The 22,231-nt window shown below is 54.5% G+C and overlaps 1 protein-coding gene across 2 annotated transcripts; it reads left to right on the forward strand.

Moving 5' to 3' along the window:
* Positions 1–8,025: 8,025 nt before the first annotated feature.
* Positions 8,026–20,844, forward strand: SBK3 (SH3 domain binding kinase family member 3). Of its 2 annotated transcripts, XM_055553114.1 has the most exons (4): positions 14,787–14,921; positions 15,396–15,546; positions 16,018–16,220; positions 19,920–20,844. In XM_055553114.1, exons 1-4 carry the CDS (start codon positions 14,877–14,879, stop codon positions 20,610–20,612), a joined length of 1,092 nt encoding a protein of 363 aa, XP_055409089.1. In that variant the 5' UTR covers positions 14,787–14,876; the 3' UTR covers positions 20,613–20,844. The 2 variants fall into 2 exon arrangements, 1 of the variants encoding a protein (XP_055409089.1); XR_008704203.1 differs by lacking the exons at positions 14,787–14,921; positions 16,018–16,220; positions 19,920–20,844 and adding exons at positions 8,026–8,198; positions 9,625–10,294 and having other exon boundaries at positions 15,396–15,523.
* Positions 20,845–22,231: the final 1,387 nt, after the last annotated feature.

The following is a 22,231-nucleotide window of genomic DNA, read 5'->3' on the forward strand; positions in this document are numbered from 1 at the left end:
CTATCCATTCACGGGCCTTTGGGTTGGATCCATTCTTTGGCTCTTACAAATAGTGCTGCTATGCAATGAAGACACAGACATAGAGGAAGGACTGGTGGACACAGTGGGGGAAGGAGAGGGTGGGAAAGACTGAGAGAGCAGCACTGAGATATATACATTACCATGTGGAGAATTAGACAGCCCGTGGAACTTTGCTGTGTGACACAGGGAGCTCAAACCCAAAGCTCTCTGACGATCCAGAGGAGTGGGAGGTGGGAGGGAGCTTCCAGGGGGCAAGGGGCATGTGTGTACCTATGGCTGGGTCAGGCTGATGGATGGCAGAGACCAACACAATACTGTAAAGCAACTGTCCTCCAATTAAAAATAAATAACTTTAAAAAACAGCGCTGCTGTGAACACGCGTGTACACGTCTTCCTGTAGACGTGTGTCTCCGTTTCTCTCGGGCAGATTCCCAGGAGCGGAATTGCGAGGGCGTGTGGGAAGTTTAAGGCGAGCTTTCCAAGAAACTGCCAGACTATTCTCCACCTACAGTCCCACCAGCGAGACATGCGGTCTTCCCAAGGGAGCTCTATTTTCCTGAGAAGGAAACTCTAGTCCGGAGAGGTGAACAGACATGCTCAAGGTCTGGTAGGAAGCGGCAGTTCTCGTTATGACCCCGAGCACTGTGGTCCCAAAGCCTGTGCTCTTCCCCGCCCCCTACCCCACCACTTTCTAGCTCTTTTTCTACTGAGGTAAAACAGAACATAAAATTTACCTTTTTACCCCTTAAGTGTGCAGTTCAGTGGTATTAAGGACATTCACATTGTCGGGTAACCATCACCATCTTCAATCTCTGGAACTTTTTCATCATCCCCAACTGAAACTCTGTGCCCATTAAGCAATGATAACTCTCCATTCCCCTCCACCTGGCCCCCCAAAATCACCCTTCTACTTCTTGTCCCTACAAATATGACTATTGTAAGTATGTAAAGAAAACTCCTCTGTCTTTCTTCTCCACTCTACTCTAATGCTACTCATGAAATACTTCATCTCTGATACTCCCAGTCATCAAATGTCTGTGGCATTTGGTCACACATCAAGCAATTCATTATCAAACTTTTGTTGTTTAGTCACTAAATCATGTTTCACTCACTCTTTTGCGACCTCATAGACCGTAGCCCACTGGGATCCTCTGTCCATGGAATTCTCCAGGCAACAATACTGGAATGGGCTGCCAGGGGATCTTCCTGAGTCAATGATTGAACTCGCGACCCCTGTACTGGCAGGCACTGGCAGGTAGATTCTTCACCACTGAGCTACCTGGGCCGTCTAGAATTCAATTCAGTTCTGACACTGTCCACCCAGAGATAACGTCAGATCGCACAGGGTAAGGGCTCAGCCCCACAAGACTGCATCTCCTCTCCCCACCTCCAGAACCAATCGAAGTCTAGGTCGTCACCATGCCAATGCCTGTGATTCATCCTTATCTTGTTCAGTCATTTATTCATCCTAAACTCGCCGGAGCATCTTGTGTTTAGAGGTCAAACATCAGCACACCAGCAAACAACCTCACGTTCCGGTAGCGGATGCATATAAATATACTCAGGACATCAGTTCAAGATAATACATACTGGGCTTCCCTGGTGGTCCAGTGGTTGAGAATCCGCCTTGCAATACAGGGGACATGGGTCCAATCCCTGGTCTGGGAAGATCCCACGTGCTTCAGGGCAGCTAAGCCTGTGCGTCTAGAGCCTGTCTCCACAGTAAGAGAGGCCACCACAGTGAGAAGTCCGTGCTCTGCAATGAAGACCCAGTGCAGCCAAAAGTAAATAAAGAAAATGAAATTTAAAAAACAAAGAAACAAAACGCTGAACTCCCACTCTGGGCTGGGCACCGTGCTAGCTCATGCGCCGTCTAGTGAAACAGACACGAGGCCGTTCCCACGAGGGGCGTCCTTCCTGGCGGGAGGAGACAGACATGAAAACGCAGTGATCAGGGAAGGGACAAAGCATCTTCAGAGGGGATGATGTTGTGGAGTGGGGAGATGCGGGACAAGGTGGGGGTGCGGTGGGAACTCCAGGCTGTCCAAACAGGAGCTGAAGGAGGGGGCCTCGAAGATAACTGGGGACGTGTCCCAGGGGAGGGCAGAGCAGCTGCAGAGGTCCTGAGGAGAGACTGTGACCCGTGTGTCCCGGGAGCAGAGAGGCCAGCCTGAGCGGAGGCAGAGAAGGGAGAGGAGATGAGCGAGGGGACGGGACCAGATCCAGCAGCAACTCACAGGAGCCTGCTCTCTGCTCCAGTGAAGTGCAGACAGCGCCTCGCAGGGACTCGTGAAGAGGCTGGCAGGACCTGATCTCCCTTTCCCTTTTAACATTTTATACATCTATTTATTTAGGCTGTGCCACGTGGGTTGCAGTCTCTCAGTCCCCCAACCAGGGATTGAACCCAGGCCATGGCAGTGAAGGCACAGAATCATAACCACTAGACCACCAGGGACCTCCCCGTCCATCTTTTAAAAAATAAATAGATTTTAATATCTAAAGCTGCCGGGAGCAGGAGCTCACCCGTGGCAAAGGTCATGAGGAAGGAGGCTCGGCATACGCAAAGGCGGGATCAAGCCTCAGAAGTCCCCCTGGAAATTCTCGAGCATCTACCCCCAAAACCAGAGTCTGCCTACTTTCTGCTTTGTGCTCTCACCTACACCTCTGACTTTAGGGGGGCTGTCCCCCACTACCTCTCTCTGAAAAAAGAATTAACTTACAGCTCCAGTTAATAAAGTTCCTGGGCGTGATAGTGTTTCAACCTACAAACTCCTTTGGAAGTCCTCTAGCCTGCCTGAATAGGTTTTTCCGGCCACATGTGATTGTTCAGAGCCTCCCAACTGTGAGAGGCATGAGATGTTCTAAACTGTCTAAATACAGATTCCTTTGAGCAGTTAAAAGATTGATTAGAAATTGTGTTGGTGAAGGGTTTTTCACTTATTGGGCCAATGTTTGCTGCTAAGTCTCCATATCCCTTACCTGCTGTGTTCCTGGCAGTGTATTGATTAATATAATTGGTGTAAGTAGTAGCTTTAATGTTTGTAACCTTGGACCCTTGAGTTGGTTCTTTTTCTTGTTGTGGCCCACCGCACCTTTGCCCTATGGGAGTGCAGCTTTGATGCTTTTGGAGGGTGGCGCCTGACTAATCACCTTTAAAGAAAAATAAGTTTTCTGAAGAAAGGGTCTTAAAATGTTAACAGGCCTCTGGGCCAGAAGATGATGCAAATCACCTAAACTTTTGCATATGGTAAGTTTGCAGGAAGAAAGCCTGGCTTACTGCATGACTCTACCCCTTCCCCCATTATCCTTTATGCATAACTTAAGGTATAAAAACTACTTTGGAAACTAAAGTGCGGGCCTTGTTCACCGAAACTTGGTCTCCCCATGTCGTTCTTCGTCTCACCTTCTGGCTGAATTATTCAGCCTCTTTTCTCCGCTGAATTTCCTCACTGAGCTATCCTTATTTCAGCCTCTTTTCTCCACTCTATTTCCTCACTGAGCTAGCCTTACTTAACCACTCTTTATATCTTTAATTAATGCTTAATTGCTCTATTGTTTCCTGATGATCGCCGAAGCCCTCTCCCCTTCGAAACCCCTGACTCCACCGGGGCTGGACCCCGGCATAAAGCCATTTTAGGTTCACAGAAAACTTGAGGAGAAATACAGACAGTCTCCATCCACCTATCCTTTAAAAATGCATTTCAAAGCAATCTGCAAACATGAGTCCACATCACTGCTAAACACTTCAGCATGTGTATCATACCAACATATCAAATATTTATTTAACTTCCTTGTCCTATATAAAATTTAAATTCATTGAAAAGCATGCTGGTTATGTTGCTGCTGCTGCTAAGTTGCTTCAGTCGTGTCCGACTCTGTGCGGCCCCATAGACGGCAGCCCATCAGGCTCCTCTGTTCCTGGGATTCTCCAGGCAAGAACACTGGAGTGGGTTGCCATTTCCTTCTCCAGCAGGTTATGTTACCATCCAATAAACCTTGAGAGCTTACAGAAACACCTAAGTAGCACAGATTCTTCTTAAATAACTTTTTCCTTCTGGAATCATTTTAAATATACAGAGAAGTTGCTATGATGGTACTGAGGTTGGGTACCCCGACCCAGGTTTCCGGAATATCATCATGTCCTTACCATCCAAAACCAAGACGCCAATATCAGCAGGTTTCTATCAACCAAATGCGAGCCCTTCCTCAGATTTCACTTGTTTTCCCTATTGTCTTTCTGTCCCAGGACCCCCGCCCTCCGCCTCACCCCCAGGACACCGTGTGGCCTTCCGTCCTGCCCCCTGAGCCTCCACTGGTCTGTGTTCACTCCTGAGGCTGCCTGGGTCTTGCACGACCCTGGCCGTCCAGAGCGATTCCTGGACGATAGGCCACGCCCACGCGCCCCGTGGCTCCTGGACATAGGTACCCCCTGACGTCACTGAGGATGCTCCCCTCACCTGGAGGTTTGCATGCTGCGGAGTGACCCCCACCCCAACCTCTACTCTTTGTTAACAGACCGCTGAGAGCAGCTCCCCGCCCCTCGCGGAAGAGAGGGGGAGAAAGCTCCGCCTTCTGGAGGGGGCTGTATCCAGATACGTTTGGGGGGAGAATTCTTCTGTCCCTTCTGTTTATTTATGTATTCAGTCATTTATTTGAACCCGAATGGATTCACAGCTGTTTCTTTTATACTTTGAGTGACAAACACCACGTTATCTCATATAAATAGTCTACATTACAGTCCAATGCCACCTTATGAATCCCATAGAAGCTCACCTGTGTTTGAGTGCCATGTGTTGTCAAGGGAAAGAAGCACAGAGAACTCGGTGTCTTGTAGTAACCTATAAGGGAAAAGAATCTGAGAGTGTGTGTGTGTGCAAGCGTGTGTGTCTCTGTGTGTGTGTAACTGGGGCTTCCCCAGAAAAAGAATCTGAAAGAGTGAGTGAGTGTGTGTGTGTGTGTGAGTGTGTGTGTGTGTAACTGGGCTTCCCCAGTGGCTCAGTGGTGAAGAATCTGCCTGTCAGCACAGGAAACGCAGGTTCGATGCCTGGTTGGGAAAGATCCCCTAGAGAAGCCAATGGCAACCCACTCCAGTATTCTTGCCTGGAGAATCCCATGGACAGAGGAGCCTGGTGGGCTACAGCCCATGGGGTTGCAAAGAGTCGAACGGGACTGAGAATGCACACACGTGTGCGTAACTGTGTAACTGTGAAGCAGTTTGCTGTGTATCTGAAACTAACACAACACTGGAGATCAAGTACACTTCAATAAAAAAATCAAAACCAGAGAGAGAACCAATGCTGAATGAGAAGCAAGGGCTTCTGGCCAGCGTGTGACGAGAGACGAGACTTCAGGCTGGTGATCAAGGAGGGCTTTTGAGGAGAGGTAACTGGAGACTTGGGCTTCCCTGTTGGTTCAGTGGCTCAGTGATAAAGGACCTGCCTGCCAATGCAGGAGACCCAGATTTGATCCCTGGGTCGGGCAGGTCCCCTAGAGGAGGGCATGGCATCCCACTCCAGTTTTATTGCCTGGAAAATCCCATGGACAGAGGAGCCTAGCAGACTACAGTCCATGGGGTCCCAAAGAGTCGGACATGACTGAGCAACTGAACAATGATTGGAGGTTTGTCCCAGACAGGCCGAGGAACTGAGCCAGGGAGGGGCTCTGAGGCCCACAGGGTCGGCCACCTGCCCGGAGCTCACCCGCCTCTCCCGGGCACAAGCCCCACAGCAGCTTCAGCCCTCTGCTCTCAGCACCCCTGGAGGGCAGTTTGGAATTCAGCCACCAAGGCCAAGTCCCCAGCCTCCTGCAGCCTCTTATCTCACCACGCCCGGCCCTGTGCCTGGCACCGACCTGCGCTCTGCAAATACTCGCCGCCACTCACCCGGCCGCCCGAGCCCCCACTGCCCTCCTCCGCCCTCCTCCCAAAGCAGCTCTTTCACCTCCAGGAGGGAGGGGGCACTGGTGGGTCCTGGCGGGAAGCCGGGGACGTAACCCAGCTGGGGTGGCCAGGAGAGAGAGCTGAGCGGCCTCCAGACTTCTAATAATGGGATAATCAGCACCGCTACTGCTTGTTATCTGGCCTGATTGCTGGCGTCAGGCACTTCACATGCCTTTTCTGGTTTCATCTCCACAACAACTTGCTGGTTACCAGCACAGACCATGCTGCCTGGCCTTGTGGCCGGGGACGGACCAGCCTCTTGGCCTGGAATGACCCCTCCCCCTCCCCCCAGGAGGACCACCCTGTACCCCAGTTCTCTAGGGAGAATTGTTAGATGACCCCCAAGATCCCTGGTCCCTGGGTGAACACACACCTCTTCCTAATTATTCAATCAGATGTGGATGTCTGTGCTGCTGTGAAGGGACATTGAAGCTGGAATTAAGGTTCCAAATCTCAGATAAGAATTGGCTCTTTGGTGGATTTGGCCTTATCAGGTGACCTCCCAGTAGGAAGTGTACCTTCACTGGCCTGGTCCCAGCAGGTGACCTCCCAATAGGAATTGGCTCTTTGGTGGACCTGGTCCATCAGGTGACCTCCCAGTAGGAAGGTCTCTTCAGTGGGCCTGGCCTCATCAGGCGACCTCCACTGCAACCTCTGGAAAAGGAGACTCAAAATATAAGGGGTGTTCAAAAGTGAGGAGATTCTCCATTGTTGCCTTTGAAGGTAGAGGGGACCCCACAACGAGAGGGTGTATCTCTGTGTCTCCCACTCAATTTTGTTTTAAACCCAAAACTGCTCTTAAAAATAAGTTTACTTTAAAAAAGAAATTAAAAAGAACCCCACAAATCAAGAAGGATGCTGATGGGTCTTCCACAATAATGACTGAACATCATTCTGTTACATACAGGACAGGGGGTGTTAAAATGACATGGGTGTCCAATACCTCAGGTCACTGGGGCCTCTGGTTAGAATGTGTGATTCACTGGGACAGGAATTGCTTTTATCTCTTTATTGAGATACAGTTCCTAGACCCCACAATGCGTCCATTTAAAGTGTACAACTCAGGGGATTCGGTGTCATCACAGACTTGTGTGACCATCACCACAATCAATTTCAGAACACTTCCATCACCCCAAAAAGAAACACTGCAAAAGAAGACAAAATAATAATAATTAAAAATAAAACAGAAAGAAAAAGAATAAAAGAAACACGATAGCCCTTAGGCATCGCTCCTCATTGACCCATCTCCCGGGCAACCATTTCGTCCCCTCTCCATCTCTGATATTTGCCTCTGATGGTGGGGGTTGCACACTCTGCTCTGATGTGTCCCCAAAACCTGCAGTCCTGCTGGCTACATCCAGCAGGCAGGTGCTCCGCAGTCAAATGTAACTTGGTAAAGCAACCACCTGCCAATGCAGGAGACACAAGAGATGTGGGTGGCTTTGATCCCTGGGTTGGGAAGATCCCCTGGAGGAGGGCATGACTACACACTCCAGTGTTCTTGCCCAGAGAATCCCATGGACAGAGGAGCCTGGCGGGCTACAGTCCATGGGATCGCAAAGAGTTGGACATGAGTGAAGTGACTTAGCACACACGCACGCGATCTGTTTTTAAGTTCCAGTCACGACTGCTCTCTCTCAGGGCCCTGTCTGTCCCTCACCCACTGTCCAGCAGGACCTTTCAGAGTCACCTCTGTTAGAGCAGGAAATACACTGCTTCACAATTGCCTGTGTCCTTGTCCAGGGCACCCTCCGGACTCCTCGGGCCAGGGATGGAATCTACCTGGTCCTCTTGGCTCATTAGGCCCTGGGGATGTGGGTGTTGCCTTTGAATGGAAACCAGAGCAGTCGGCATCCTCGACACACACGTGTCCCCAGCCTGCGGCCCAGCAGAGAGGCCCCGGGGGTGAGGCACGGAGCCCACCTGTCCCTGAGTGAGTCCTGACTTCGCAGCTGACCCCCAGCGGGACGCCGGGCAGGAGATTTAATCTCTGCGAGTCTCCCTTTCCTCAACTATAAAACGGAGCTAATAATAGGACCTACCTCTTCCCCACGGCTGCAAGGATTAGCACAGGGACTGGTAATACACAGAGCTCCGTAAATACTGGCTATAATTATCGCTAAGCATGGGGATTTATGAAGCCGTGACACACGCCCTTTGCTGGTCCATCCGGCAGCCACCTCGCCCCGCACACGTTTCCAGAGGAGAGGGAGCGAGATGCAGAGCGCCTCCGGGGACTGTGAGTCCTTCCCCGTGACTGGGGTGTTGGGTGAAGCGGGGTGGGGCGGCAGATAAGACGGGGCCAGTGCCAGCCCCGAGAGGGCTCTGAGGCCAGCCTGGGGACCGTGGTCTCTTTTCCCGAGGGCAACAAGGAGCCAGCGGGTCGTCCTGAGAGGCTGAGGGACAAAGGTTATCTCTGAGCATTAGGAGGATGGCTTTGGGGGTGACAGGGGGTGGGGGGAGACTGGAGGCCTGCAGGAGGTGGAGGCAGAGGGGTGGCCCACATTGGAGATGAAACGGCCACGACCCTGGCCTGCAGCCCAGTTTGCGTGGAGACTGCCACGATTCTAAGCCCACCGCCTCTAGACTTCTAGAGAGATCTGGGAGGGTCTGTAGAACCGCTTTCGTCTGCCAGCCGTGTGCTTCCATTTTTACAGACGCAAAAGAGAGACAAGGGGAACGTAATTGTGAAATGGTTTAGTTCACCCCAAACAGTGTATTTTTTCTCCTTACCACGGTAGTGATGCTTTATAGCCCGGCATGAAGAAATGAAAGTGTTAGTCGCCCAGGTCGTGTCTGATTCTTTGCGATCCCATGGACTGTAGCTCCCCCCAGGCTCCTCTGTCCATGGGGATTTCCCCAGGCAAGAATTCTGGAGTGGGTTTCCATTCCCTTCCCCTGGGAAGATCTCCAGGGGGATCTTCCCCACACAAGGATCGAACCCAGGTCTCCGGCATTGCAGGCAGATTCTTTACCACTGGGTCACCAGGGAAGCCCCCTATAGCGGCCTAGTGAACCCTGGATAACTGATCCTGAACTAGTGCAGGGTGGGAGGGGAAATACAGGGTTAGGCTCCTGATAGACTTTGATCACGCTCTGTTGTTGTTATTAATTGATTTATACATAATCTTGTTTTATGTATGTTTCCACTTAAAGGCACCTTGTCTAATGCACACTGTTGACTCACTGACATTGAACTCAGAGCCAACAGTGCTCTCACTTACACCCGGAGGAAGCTTATCTATCGTTTCCTCCATAAGGCATGTCCCAGCTCTCTTAGGCTTTTGAGACAGCATTGGGCTTTATGTTTGGGCCTGAGTAGCGGGTGTTTGAAGCAGTAAAATCACCAACAAAAAGCCCAATACTGTGAAAAAAGAAAAAAAAGATGGTCCTTTTCTGCGATGCAAGCTTGTTCCCCCTCAGCTGGGAACACGTGTCAGAGAGGAGAGGTGTTGGCCGCTCTGCGCATGCGGCGGGGGCCACAGCGGCATCTCAGTGGATAGGCGAACTGGCAGATACAGGAATCCACCCAACGATGAGCTCGACTGTATATCCAAAACATTATCATGTCATCATGTAATTAATAGAAATGTCACCCACAGATAGCTTACATGCTCTTTTTCGTGCTAAGTCTTTGAAAGCCGGGGTCTGTTTTGTATTCACAGCGCATCTCAATTTGGCCTGGCCACGTTTCAAGTGCCCAAGAGCCCCACACGGCTGGTGGCTGGTGTATCAGTGCAAGTCCCTGCAGCTTTCTTCAGACTCTCCAAGGGCCCCGTGAACTCAAAAATAAAATTGGAAAAGCAACATCAGATACAGCCACCTTGGAAAGAGCTGTGTGGAAATACCTAAGAATTTAGCTGCGTGTTCTTCTTTCTACCCAGAAATTCCACTTTGAGGCCAGTGCCCCATGAAGTGTACCACTTCGCACCAGACAACCCATATAAGAATGTCCTTTGCACCCCCGCCTGTAAGAGCACCATAGGAGAGAAAAAGAAAATGTCTGTGCTCGGAAGAATGCTTCTGTAAAGCACAGCATGTCCACACACTAGACTCTTCAACACCTTTGCAAAGAAAGGAACCTGAGGTCCCTCTAACAACACGGAAGAAACGCAGAAACAGGGTTGAGTGGGTGAGGACAAAAGCAGCCTACCGAAGGTCAGGGACCTGATACTATTTATACAACATTAAAAAACATGCAAGGCTATCCTCTAGGACAGTCATGGATTCATACATATGTAGCAAAAGTATCTTCTTTTTTAACATGAAGAATAACAAACATCTCCTTAGGGACGGTGGTTACTTCTGGGACGGAAGGGGAGGATTTGGAGAAAGGTAAGTACACAGAGGATTCCAATTATATTTGAAAAGTTGTATTTCTTCAGCTGCACGCTTGTGGGCAGGGAGGCACTAGTTATGCTTATTTGGGATATTTTGGGCATGTGTGCCTGAGACATTCTTTTGCACAAGGAACCACAGCAAAGTTTTGTGCTGCTACATGACCTGGTCAGACAGACAGTGAGGGGGCACGTGTGGCTTTGAAAAATACTAGAACTAGGATCACAGGTCGATGGTGAGGGTTCTGTGAAACTCCTGGATGGGGGATAAAGCCCCCAGAACCGTATCTGGCCTGTTGTAACTGTGTGTTTCAGTGTGTCTGTGTGTATCAGTGTGTCTGTTGTGGGAAATCATATGGATAAGTAATTGCTCTATTCTAGGTCCTACTTCTCGGAGAAGGCAATGGCACCCCACTCCAGTACTCTTGCCTGGAAAATCCCATGGACGGAAGAGCCTGGTAGGCTGCAGTCCATGGGGTTGCTAGGAGTCGGACACCACTTCACTTTCACTTTCACTTTCACTTTCCACTTTCATGCATTGGAGAAGGAAATGGCAACCCACTCCATTGTTCCTGCCTGGAGAATCCCAGGGACAGGGGAGCCTGGCGGGCTGCCGTCTATGGGGTCACACAGAGTCGGACACGACTGAAGTGACTTAGCAGCAGCAGCAGTAGCAGCAGGTCCTACGTCTAGTGTCTTCGTCCATTATTTTATTTAACAGTGTTTATTCAGTGTATGTGCTGAAACTGAAGCTCCAGTATTTTGGTCACCTGATGTGAAGAGCCAACTTATTGGAAAAGACCCCTATGCTGGGAAAGATTGAAGGTGGGAGGAGAAGGGGCCGACAGAGGATGAGATGGTTGGATGGCATCACCGACTCGATGGACATAAGTTTGAGCAAGCTCCAGGAGATGGTGAAGGACAGGGAAGTGTGCTGCAGTCCACGGGGTCACAAAGAGTCAGGCATGACTGAGTGACTGAACAATAACAACAAAAATCCAGTGTATGTAGGAATAAAGCCACCCACCCCGTGGGTGTGACTGAGACAAACGTGAGTGCCATGAACACAGGAGGGCAGGCGGGGAGCCCAGTCCTCACAATGCACCATGATAACCGCCAACAGTCATGGTTTCCCAATTAAAGTCTTGCTCTTTACAGATGAAACACACTGATTTAATGGTAGGGCTTTTCTTTCTTTTTATCTCTTTTTCCTTTTGGCCCAAGGATGGTGGGGAGTTGCAGGGTTGGGGGATGGGCAGGTAAGCTATCAACTGCTCAACCTTTGAAGTACAACTCTTTTTGATTGTGGCTTGTGGGATCTTAGTTCCCCAACCAGGGATCGAACCTGGGCCCTTGGTGGTAAAAGTGCAGAGTCCTAACCACCACTGGACTGCCAAGGAATTCCCTTTTCCTTTCTTTCTTTTTTATTTTGAAGTGTAAGTTAATTATTTATGTCTTTGCTATGTTAAGTGGCTTCAGTCGTGTCCGACTCTTTGCAACTCCATGGACTGTAGCCCGCCAGGCTCCTCTGTCCGTGGAATTCTCCAGGCAAGAATACTGGAGTTTTTATGTAATCTTTATTTGGAAAAAGATATCAAGTATATAAATAACATATACATAAATGCTGGATATAATGTATATGATAGTACATACTGCATGTGTGTGTTAAGTTGCTCAGTCGTGTCTGACTGTCTGTGACCCCATGGACTGTAGCCCACCAGGCTCCTCTGTCCACAGGGACTCTCCAGGAAAGAATACTGGGGTGGGTTGCCATTCCCTTCTCCAGACATGGTGTATATAATATCAGATCACGTATATTGCATTTATTATTGTGTTAGATACAATCAACATACACTATAAATGTGTGCTACAAATGTTAGATGTTTCTTTAACAGTACACTCTGAGTAGGACCAGCAATCGCTCCCGTTTCTTAAGGAGGAAACGGAGGCAGGGAGGCAGCTGGACACTTGGCCGGGGGTCAGAGGCAGGAGGAGGTCACCAGCGGAGCGCCTGGGCTGGAAAGCAGAGGCCACAGGACGGGGAGGGGAGGCCCAGAGCCCAGCTTTACCCAGGGGTGTGTGCACCCAGGGGCCAGGGCCGGAGCACCCCCTCCCCCGGCACACCTGCCTCTCCAGGTCACTCTGGGTGACCCCGTGGGACAGTGTTACTAAATGGGGAGGTGCAAAGCTCCGCGGATCATCGGTGAGTCTCTGGTGGAGGGGGGCAGGTACTGGGGAGGGCAGAGGCCTGCAGCGGCCCCTCTGACCCTCACCCCAAGGGCCCAGGTGGCCAGCTCTGCAGCTTGATCTCTCAGCTCCCGCCCAGCAGCTGGCCTGCAGGCCCCCGCTCTCCCACGGCCCTCCCCACACACTCACAGCTGCCCTAGGCCCCCAGGGCAGGGGCTCAGCTCCAGCCTGCATGGTTGGGGGGGCGGGGCAGAAGATAGCCTGGAGTCTCCAGAAACTCGGGGACCCTAGCGCTGCCTGTCACCACCTGCTGGTCCCTGCCTCAGTTTCCCCATCTGTAAATTGGAAGCCATCATTTTATTCAGCAAAGACTTGTAAGGAGGACTTCCCTAAGTCTTGAACAGAAAGCAAAAAAAGAGCCAGGGAGGGCTTGACACCAGATCAGCACTGAATGAAAAGTCTCCATTGCATTATTTAATTTTAGTTTTTGAATCAGTAATACGCTGTGTTGCTGTTGTTCAGTGGCTCAGTCGTGTCCAACTCTTTGCGGCCCCCTGGACTGTAGCACACCAGGCTTCCCTGTGCTTCATTGTCTCCCAGAGTTTGCCCAAACTCATGTCCGTTGAGTCAGTGATGCTATGAGGGAAATTGAAATACTAGGAAAGGCAGAGTGTTGCAGTTTCCCCAAGGCTGTGTCGACACTGACTACCGACCCCACTAAAGCAGCCACAGGAGGCGTGTTTGGGGAAACTGGGGGACGCGGAATGCAGAGTGGGTGTCAGTTCATTGTAAAGAATTGCCATTTGTGATTGAAAAAAATTTTGCCACTGAGCTGGAAATTTTCCTTCCTTTGATGGGAGACGGAAACCTGAGGCAGAGTTTGTGATGTCTGAAGCCTACTGAATCGCTTTTATCTTTTTATGAGGGAACATTTCCAGCAGAACCAAAACTAAAGAGTAAAGGCACATTCTTGTTCTCAGCAACACATGGGCAGCTGTATCCCAATCCCAGCCCTCACTGGAGTCCTGATTTTCCAACACAGGAGTATTTGAAATCAAACACCAGATGGCGCCTTATTTTGCCCTAGAAGATTTCCGTGGGCTGCAATTTACTTTAAAACACACCATTGCTCCAACAGAAAAGAGAGAGAGCCAGTAGGGCCAAAAAAAAGGGAACATGCATGAAATCTGGTCAGTGGACTGCCGGGTGCGGCCTTTCCTTGCTCTGATCTCTGCTCACAACTTTCCACAAACCCTGAAAAGTCAAAGACCAAAGGCAGCTCCGTCTGCCACCAGCCCCCCCAACCCTGAGCCGTGCGCAGGCTCCCAGAGTGGACACGCGAGCCGGCTTCCGGGGACCCTTCCAGAAGCCACGTCTTTTATTAATAGCAGGTTGTAGTAGTAGTGGAAAGCAACCAGGCTGAGTCACACAGGCCTGGCCCAGCCAGCCCACACCTCCTCCCCTCTGACCCGCTCGCCGCTCAGAACCTCAGTTTCCCACTCTGGAAACTGGGGCTAAGTCCCCGCCATTCTGGGGGTGCCGAGGAGGACCCAGTGTAAAGGCCCGAGCTGGGAGCTGGGCGCAGAGCCTTGCTGTGTCCAGGAGGGAAGCCTGCCCCCTGCCAGGGTCTCCATCAGGGGCTAAGAGCTCCTGGGCCTGAGCGAGGAGGGTCCGGGGGCCTAAGTCCAGGGCTGAGGGCGACCGTGGGGGCTCTTCCATGAAGGGGCTCTGGGAGTGGGCTCCCGGCCTCCGGAGGCCACGGGGGAGGCTAGATGCACCCGGCCCAGGGCCCATGTCCCAGGTAAAGGGCACAAAGCACCCGTCTCCCCTCTGCCCGCTGCCCTCCGGCCCAGCCCTTGGGGTTCAGGCTATGTTTTGTCCCCTCTGTCCTGGGAGCAGAGCCCAGAGTCCAGGCTGGTCTAAGTTTGGACGGGGGAGGGAGGGGGGCCGCGGGGCGGGGAGGTGTGGGGGGACGGGATGTCTCTGAGCTGTCCCGGCCGGAGAAAGGGAGGGACAAAGGCAGAAACAAAGACGGCAGGGAGACAGACGGGAGGGCGCCCAGAGCAGGGGACAGACAGGGCCTCCCAAGACAGACAGACAGGCAGCCACAGTGGGGAGAGCCTGGGGACAAGAGTAGGGGGCTAGGGACCAACAGACGGGCAGGGAGACCCCAAGACCTCGGGCGCTCAGACTCGGGCTGGACCAAGCCAAGGAGGTGCAGGGAGAGGGGGCGGCTGCGTGGGGCAGGCTGCAAGCCCAGACGCGGTGGGGACACGGACGTGGGCCTCGCAGACCAGCCCCCGAGCCGTGGCTCTGCTCAGGGCTGCAGCGGGGCTCGGTGGCTGGGTGGCTTTTCGGGGAGCCCAGACCAGGGGTGCTGGCCTGACCCTGAGATGGAGCTCAGGGACCCCAAGAAGCAGGAAGATGGGGACCCGGAGGTGAGAGGCAGAAGATAACGGAGAGAAGAGGAATGGGGCGGGCTGGGGGGCAGACATGGAGAGACACATAGAGACAACAGGAGAGCAGGGAGACAGAGACATCCAAGACCCAGAGAACCTGAGGAGACGCAGCAAGACTGGGGCCCCGGGAGACATGTCCCCAGATAGAGGGGCAGGACACAGGAAGAGGAGGATGGAGAGAGAGGCGGGTGGGGCAGGGGGCACGGGCTGGGGAGGAGGCGGCCCCAAGTGGGGCTGGGGGCTTCTGGGGGGAGCCCTAGATGACCGTGGGCGGGGCCACTGAGACAATCACCCGTGACCCAGCCAAGGCCCGAAAACAGGTGGCCTGAGGCGGGGTGAGTCACTGTGACTCACCCTCCTTGCTGGGGACAGTGACCCCGGGCCCCCAGGCCCCCCGGCTCGGCCTGATACCCTGACTGACCCCCCACCCCCCGCCCCGTCCCTCTCCTGCAGGAGGACACAGCCACGGCCCTGCAGAGGCTCGTGGACCTGACGGCCTCCAGGGTGACCCCTGTGCGGAGTCTGCGAGCCCACTACCGCCTCATCCGGAGGCTCGGCTCCGGCTCCTACGGCCACGTGCTGCTTGCCCGGCCTCGCCAAGGGGGTGAGTGTGGCCACCGAAGGGCAGACCCCAGGATGGCCCCCTCTTAGGGAACTCATGCCCACCGCGACAGGGAGCATCCCTTCGGGGAGCTGACCAGGACTCCTCCCGATGGGGCCCTCAGAACGTCAAGAGCTCTGTGATCGCCCAAGGAACTGGAGCTCTCACCCAGAGAGTGGGAGAGGCTTGCCTGAGGTCACACAGCGAGGCAGGATCACGACTAGGATTGCTAGTCCAGTTGCCATGTCCCCCAGTTCACGCGAGAGGAAATGGAGGTCCAGAGAGGGTCAGGCAGTGGTGCAGGGTCACACAGCAATCTGAGACAGATCAGAGAAAGTCCCCAGGGAAGGGGGCCTCCAACCAATCCCCCACAGATGGAGACAGGAGAGGCACGCAGAGGTCAAGCACCGTGCCCTGCCCCGGGTTGGATGCTCAGGACGCCCTGACTTGCCCTCTGCCCCCACCCCCTGGCAGGTCGGGCCGTGGCTCTGAAGCTCCTCCCGCGGGCCTCAGTCTTCAGAACCACCTTCCTGAGGGAGTTCTGTGTGGGCCGCTGTGTGTCGTCACATCCAGGCCTGCTCCAGACGCTGGCGGGACCGCTGGAGACCCCGCGACACTTCGCCTTCGCCCAGGAGTACGCACCCTGTGGGGACCTCAGTGGCATGCTGCAGGAACGGGTGAGGTGGGCAGGCGGGGGGCTTGTCCAGGTCTGATGTCGGCCCTCCCCTGGGCCTGTCCCCCACCCTGACTTCCAGAGGGAGCTCCCCAGTAAGCCCCCAAGGGCGTTAGTTGCTCAGGCGCAGCCGTGGACTGTAGCCTGCCAGGCTCCTTGTTCTTGCCTGTGGGGTTTCCCAGGCAAGAACACAGAAGTGGGTGGCCATGCCCTCCTCCAGGCAACCTCCTTTCTCTTTCTCAGCGCAGTTCCATGACTAATCCCAGCCCTGATCCATCCAACCATCTGAACACAAGCTAGCCTGGACGACAGGTTGGGATTGGGGTAGAGGACAGATCAAGTCTGATGAGAGGGTGGGCACAGAGGGACAGATGGGATTTTAATGGCAGTGGGACTGGGAAAGGGTGAGGGTGGAGTTGGATGAGCTGAGCTTCGAGTTAATGACAGGCCAACTGTGAGTGTGGAGAAGACCATGTGTGCAGCTGCAGAGATGGCTGAGGATGTGTCTGTGTATAGAGGGAGTTGGAGAGGGACTGTAATGGAGTTCTCTCTAGAAAGACCAGGTCTGGACTGAATCCATGACCTTCTAGGGTACTTGAATGTGAGGTTAAGGTGGGGTCATCTTTAGGGATAGCTTCCCCGGTGGCTCAGAGAGTAAACATCTGCCTGCAATGCAGGAGACCTGGGTTCAATCCCTGGGTCAGGAAGATCCCCTGGAGAAGGGAATGGCAACCCACTCCAGTATTGTTAACCTGGAGAATCTCATGGACAGAGGAGACTGGTGGGCTACAGTCCATGGGATCACAAAGAGTAGGATGTGACTAACCGACTTACACTTTCACTTTCATCTTTAGGAATAAACTTTGGATTTCAGATAAGTTTGGGGATAAAGAGGAGGAAAAAAGGAAGCAAGGGAGATAAGAAGGGAAATAGTGGGATGATGGAAGAAAGGCTGGAGGGACAGATGGCTGGGTGGCTGGGTGGCTGGGTGGGTGGATGGGTAGATGGGTGGGTGGATGGGTGGATGGGTAGATGGCTGGTTAGATAGGTGGATGGGTGGATGGATGGATGGGTGGATGGGTGGATGGATGGGTGGATGGATGTGTGGATGGGTGGATGGGTGGGTGGATGAGTCAATCAGTGGGTGAATGGATGGATGGATGAGTGGATGGATAGGTGGGTGGATGGATGGGTAGATGGATGGATGGATGGATGGGTGAATGAGTGGATGGATGGATGGGTGGATGAGTGGATGGGTGGATGAGTGGATGGATGGATGGGTGGATGGATGGATAGGTGGATGAGTGGATGGGTGGATGGGTGGATGAGTGGATGGGTGGATGGGTGGATGAGTGGATTGGTGGATGGGTGGATGGGTGGGTGGATGGATGGGTGGGTGGCTAGATGGATGGATAGGTGGATGAGTGGATGGATGGATGGGTGGCTAGATGGATGGATGGGTGGATGAGTGGATGGATGGATGGGTGGATGAGTGGATGGGTGGATGAGTGGATGGATGGATGGGTGGATGGATGGCTAGGTGGATGAGTGGATGGGTGGATGGGTGGATGAGTGGATGGGTGGATGGGTGGATGGGTGGGTGGGTGGATGGATGGGTGGGTGGATGAGTGGATGGATGGATGGGTGGCTAGATGGATGGATAGGTGGATGAGTGGATGGATGGATGGGTGGATGAGTGGATGGGTGGATGAGTGGATGGATGGATGGGTGGATGGATGGATAGGTGGATGAGTGGATGGGTGGATGGGTGGATGAGTGGATGGGTGGATGGGTGGAGGGGTGGATGGGTGGGTGGATGGGTGGATGGATGGGTGGGTGGATGGATGGGTGGGTGGATGAGTGGATGGATGGATGGGTGGCTAGATGGATGGATGGGTGTATGGGTGGATGGGTGATGGGTGGCTAGATGAATGGATGGGTGGATGAGTGGATGGATGGATGGGTGGCTAGATGGATGGATGGGTGGATGAGTGGATGAGTGGATGGATGGATGGGTGGGTGGATGGGTGGATGGGTGGGTGGGTGGATGGGTGGATGGTTGGTTGGGTGGTGGATGGATGGATGGATGGGTGGGTGGGTGGATGGGTGGGTGGGTGGATGGATGGATGGATGGGTGGATGGATGGGTGGGTGGATGGGTGGGTGGTTGGGTGGGTGGTGGATGGATGGATGAATGGATGGATGGGTGGATGAGTGGGTGGATGGATGGGTGGGTGGATGGATGGGCGGGTGGATGGGTGGGTGGTTGGTTGGGTGGTGGATGGATGGATGGATGGGTGGATGGATGGGTGGGTGGATGGGTGGGTGGTTGGTTGGGTGGTGGATGGATGGATGAATGGATGGATGGGTGGATGAGTGGGTGGATGGATGGGTGGGTGGATGGATGGATGGGTGGGTGGGTGGATGGGTGGATGAGTGGGTGGATGGATGGGTGAATGGACGGATGGGTGGATGGGTGGGTGGACGGATGGATGGGTGGGTAGATGGATGGGTGGGTAGATGACTGGATGGATGGGGGGATGGATGGATGGACGGATGGGTGGGTGGATGGATGGATATATGCGTGGATGGATGGATGGGTGGGTACGTGGATGGATGGACGGATGGGTGGATGGATGGATGGATGGATGCGTGGATGGATGCATGCATGGATGGATGGATGGGTGGGTGTGTGGATGGATGGATGGGTGGATGGGTGGTTGAGTGGATGGATGGATGGGTGGGTAGATGGGTGGGTGGGTGGGTGGATGGGTGGGTGGATGGATGGATGGACGGGTGGATGGGTGGGTGGACAGATGGATGGGTGGGTGGGTGGATGGGTGGATGGATGGATGGATGGGTGGATGGGTGGGTGGATGGATGGATGGGTGGGTGGATAGGTGAGTGGATGGATGATGGATGGATGGATAGATGAGTGGGTGGGTGGATGTGTGGATGGTTGGTTGGGTGGTGGATAGATGGATGGATGGGTGGGTTGCAGAGTGGATTGACAAATGAGTGGATGGATGGATGAAAGAAAGGAAAGATGAATGAATAGATGGGTGGATGAGTAGGTGGATGGATGGATGGATTGAAGGATGGAGGAATATATGGATGGATATCAGATACTAAATAACTGGAAAAATTATTGAACTGCTGACTAGCTGGTGGAATGGATACTGACTGGAAGCCTGTTGTGTAGACTGTTGGATAGATGACAGGTTGGGGTTAGGATGGATGGATTACTGTCTCACTGCCTGGCTAGCTGGATGGACAGATCTATCAATCAATTAATGAAGTAAATGCTGGGACTTTCGAACTAGGTCTGAGTTGGAGATGGGACCTCAATTAATACAGGACTAAGATTAGTTAAGTTCATTAGTTAAGTGTGAGATTTAGGGTTTCATTGGAGATCTTTGTGGTCTGTGGAGTGAAGATAAGAAATGTAAGGAGTGGTTGTGTCAGGACAAAGTTTGGTGGAAGTTAGAGAGCTTCTGGTGAGATGCGGGGTCCTGGTGAGGAAAACATTTGAGGGCAGGTCTACAGGGAGAGCTGGTGGTTGAGGATGACAGGGAGAAGGTGTTGGGAAATGTGTCAGAGACACTCCTGGTAGCCAGTGGTCCTGGCATTCGGATTCCTGAACCCCAGGAAGCAGCAAAGAGGAGGAACCGAGGGTGACCTTTGCCCTCTGCCTTTGACCCCAGGGCCTCCCAGAGTTGCTGCTGAAGCGCGTGGCGGCCCAGCTCGCAGGAGCCCTGGACTTCCTCCACGGCCGGGGGTTGGTGCACGCAGACGTGAAGCCTGACAACGTGCTGGTCTTCGACCCTGTGTGCAGTCGCGTGGCCCTGGGGGACCTGGGTCTGACCCGGCCCGAGGGCAGCCCCACCCCGGCACCCCCAGGGCCCCTGCCCTCCGCACCCCCCGAGCTCTGCGTCCTGCTGCCCCCCGACACCCTGCCCCTGCGGCCCGCCCTGGACTCCTGGGGGCTCGGCGTGCTTCTCTTCTGCGCGGCCACCGCCTGCTTCCCCTGGGACGTGGCGCTGGCCCCTGACCCCGAGTTCGAGGTCTTTGCAGGGTGGATGACCGCCAGGCCCCAGCCGTCCCGGCCGCCACCCCCCTGGGACCAGTTTGCGCCCCCAGCTCTGGCCCTGTTCCAGGGGCTCCTGGATCTGGTTCCTGAGACCAGGAGCCCCCCGTTGGTCGTCTTGGACTTCCTGGGAGATGACTGGGGGTTAAAGGGGAACAAAGAGAGAGCTGGGGGCTTGGGGAGCATGTCCAGCGAGGGTGGGGAGGAGGAGGAGGAGGAGGAGGAGGGCGGAGCAAGCCTAGAAGAGTGGTCAGAGGAGGAGGACGGTGACAGTGGGGGGAGGACAGGCACAGATGCGGGAGAGCCCTGACCAGGTGACCGGGACAGGTGGCTGGAGCCCGGGCCAGAGGCCCCGCCCCCAGAGGCCCTGTCCCCAGCCCCCACAGCCACCTGCGTGGAGAGACCGCTGTGCCCTGGGAGAACGGAGAGCGCCCTGCGCCTTTCGCAACCGAAGGCTGAGCTCAGACACACAACTCCCCTCCCAGCTGAAGACCCTGGGGTCTGGAGCCCCCGGCCCCTCCTCCCTCAGACCCAGGGGTCCAGGCCCCCGGCCCCTCCTATCCTCTCAGACCCGGGGGTCCAGGCCCCAGCCCCTCCTACCTCCTCAGCCCGGGGATCCAGGCCCCCGGCCTCTCCCCTCTCAGACCCGGGGGTCCAGGCCCCGCCCCTCCCCCCTCAGACCCGGGATCCAGGCCCCCGGCCCCTCCTATCCTCTCAGACCTGGGGGTCCAGGCCCCAGCCCCTCCTACCTCCTCAGGACCAGGGGTCCAGGCCCCCGGCCTCTCCTCCTCAGACCTGGGGGTCCAGGCCCCGCCCCTCCCCCCTCAGACCCGGGGGTCCAGGCCCCCAGCCCCGCCTCCCCCCTCAGGCCCGGGGGTATAGGCCCCACGCCTCCCCCCTCAGACCTGCCCCTCCCCTCTCAGACCCTGGGGGTCCAAGCCCCCAGCACCTGCCCCCTCAGACCCGGGGGGTCCAGGCCCCCAGGCCCCTCCCCCCTCAGACCCGGGGGTGCAGGCCCCCAGCCCGGCCCCGTTCAGGCCTGGGGAACCAGGCCCCAGCCCCTCCCCCTCTCAAGGACCCTCCCTCACCCTTCTGTCCTGTCTTCCGGAAAGGAGGTGCCATGTCTCCCGCATATGCATTTCCGCCCTGTGGGGATGTGTTCCGTGTCTGTGGACCTCTGAGCAGTCACTCCTCTCCTCTAAGATCTTAGTGGACGCCTGCTGACCACAGCTTTCCAGATTCAATACAGTGGAACCCTTACCTGCCATCTCGTCCATTTTCCTGGGCCCTGGGTGATATTATAGGAGTCACTCACCCTTTCTGGACCTAAATCGACACACATGCACACACAGGCACACATGCACACATGTCCACAGACGCACAAATGGACACACGTGCACACATGTGCATGCACCCACAAATACGTGCACACATGTGGGCACGTGAGCACATAATGCACACACATGCACACACACATACACACACACATACACACTCTTTCTCCTGCCTACAGACGTTTGCACGCCCAGCATTCTCCTCCGAGAATGCCTCCTTTCCAACTCCAGGCCTCCAGGAAGCAGAGCCCCCTGGGGGCTGCTCCCGCTCGTTTGGAGCCTGTATCACAGTGACCTGTGCCCCCCACTTCACATCTCCCCTCTCAGGCCGTCCGGATGCACCTGGTCCTTCTCACCTGTGCATCCTTTCGGGCTCTCCTCCTGTCCAGAGAGTCTCCTGGGCCAGCTCCCCGAGAGCATGCGGTCCCGTCCACACCAAGGGCCACAACTGGTCTGCAGGGACCTCTGCCAGACCCCATGCGCCCCCTGCAGCCCAGCACACAGACCCGCAGGGTAGGGGCCGCATGGACCCAAGGCAGCATCCCCTGCACCCAGCACAGTCACGGCTGCTGGAAGCCTGACCCGCAGGCTTCCA

Source organism: Bubalus kerabau, chromosome 17 (assembly GCF_029407905.1).
Source record: "Bubalus kerabau isolate K-KA32 ecotype Philippines breed swamp buffalo chromosome 17, PCC_UOA_SB_1v2, whole genome shotgun sequence".
Classification (NCBI taxonomy): domain Eukaryota; kingdom Metazoa; phylum Chordata; class Mammalia; order Artiodactyla; family Bovidae; genus Bubalus; species Bubalus kerabau.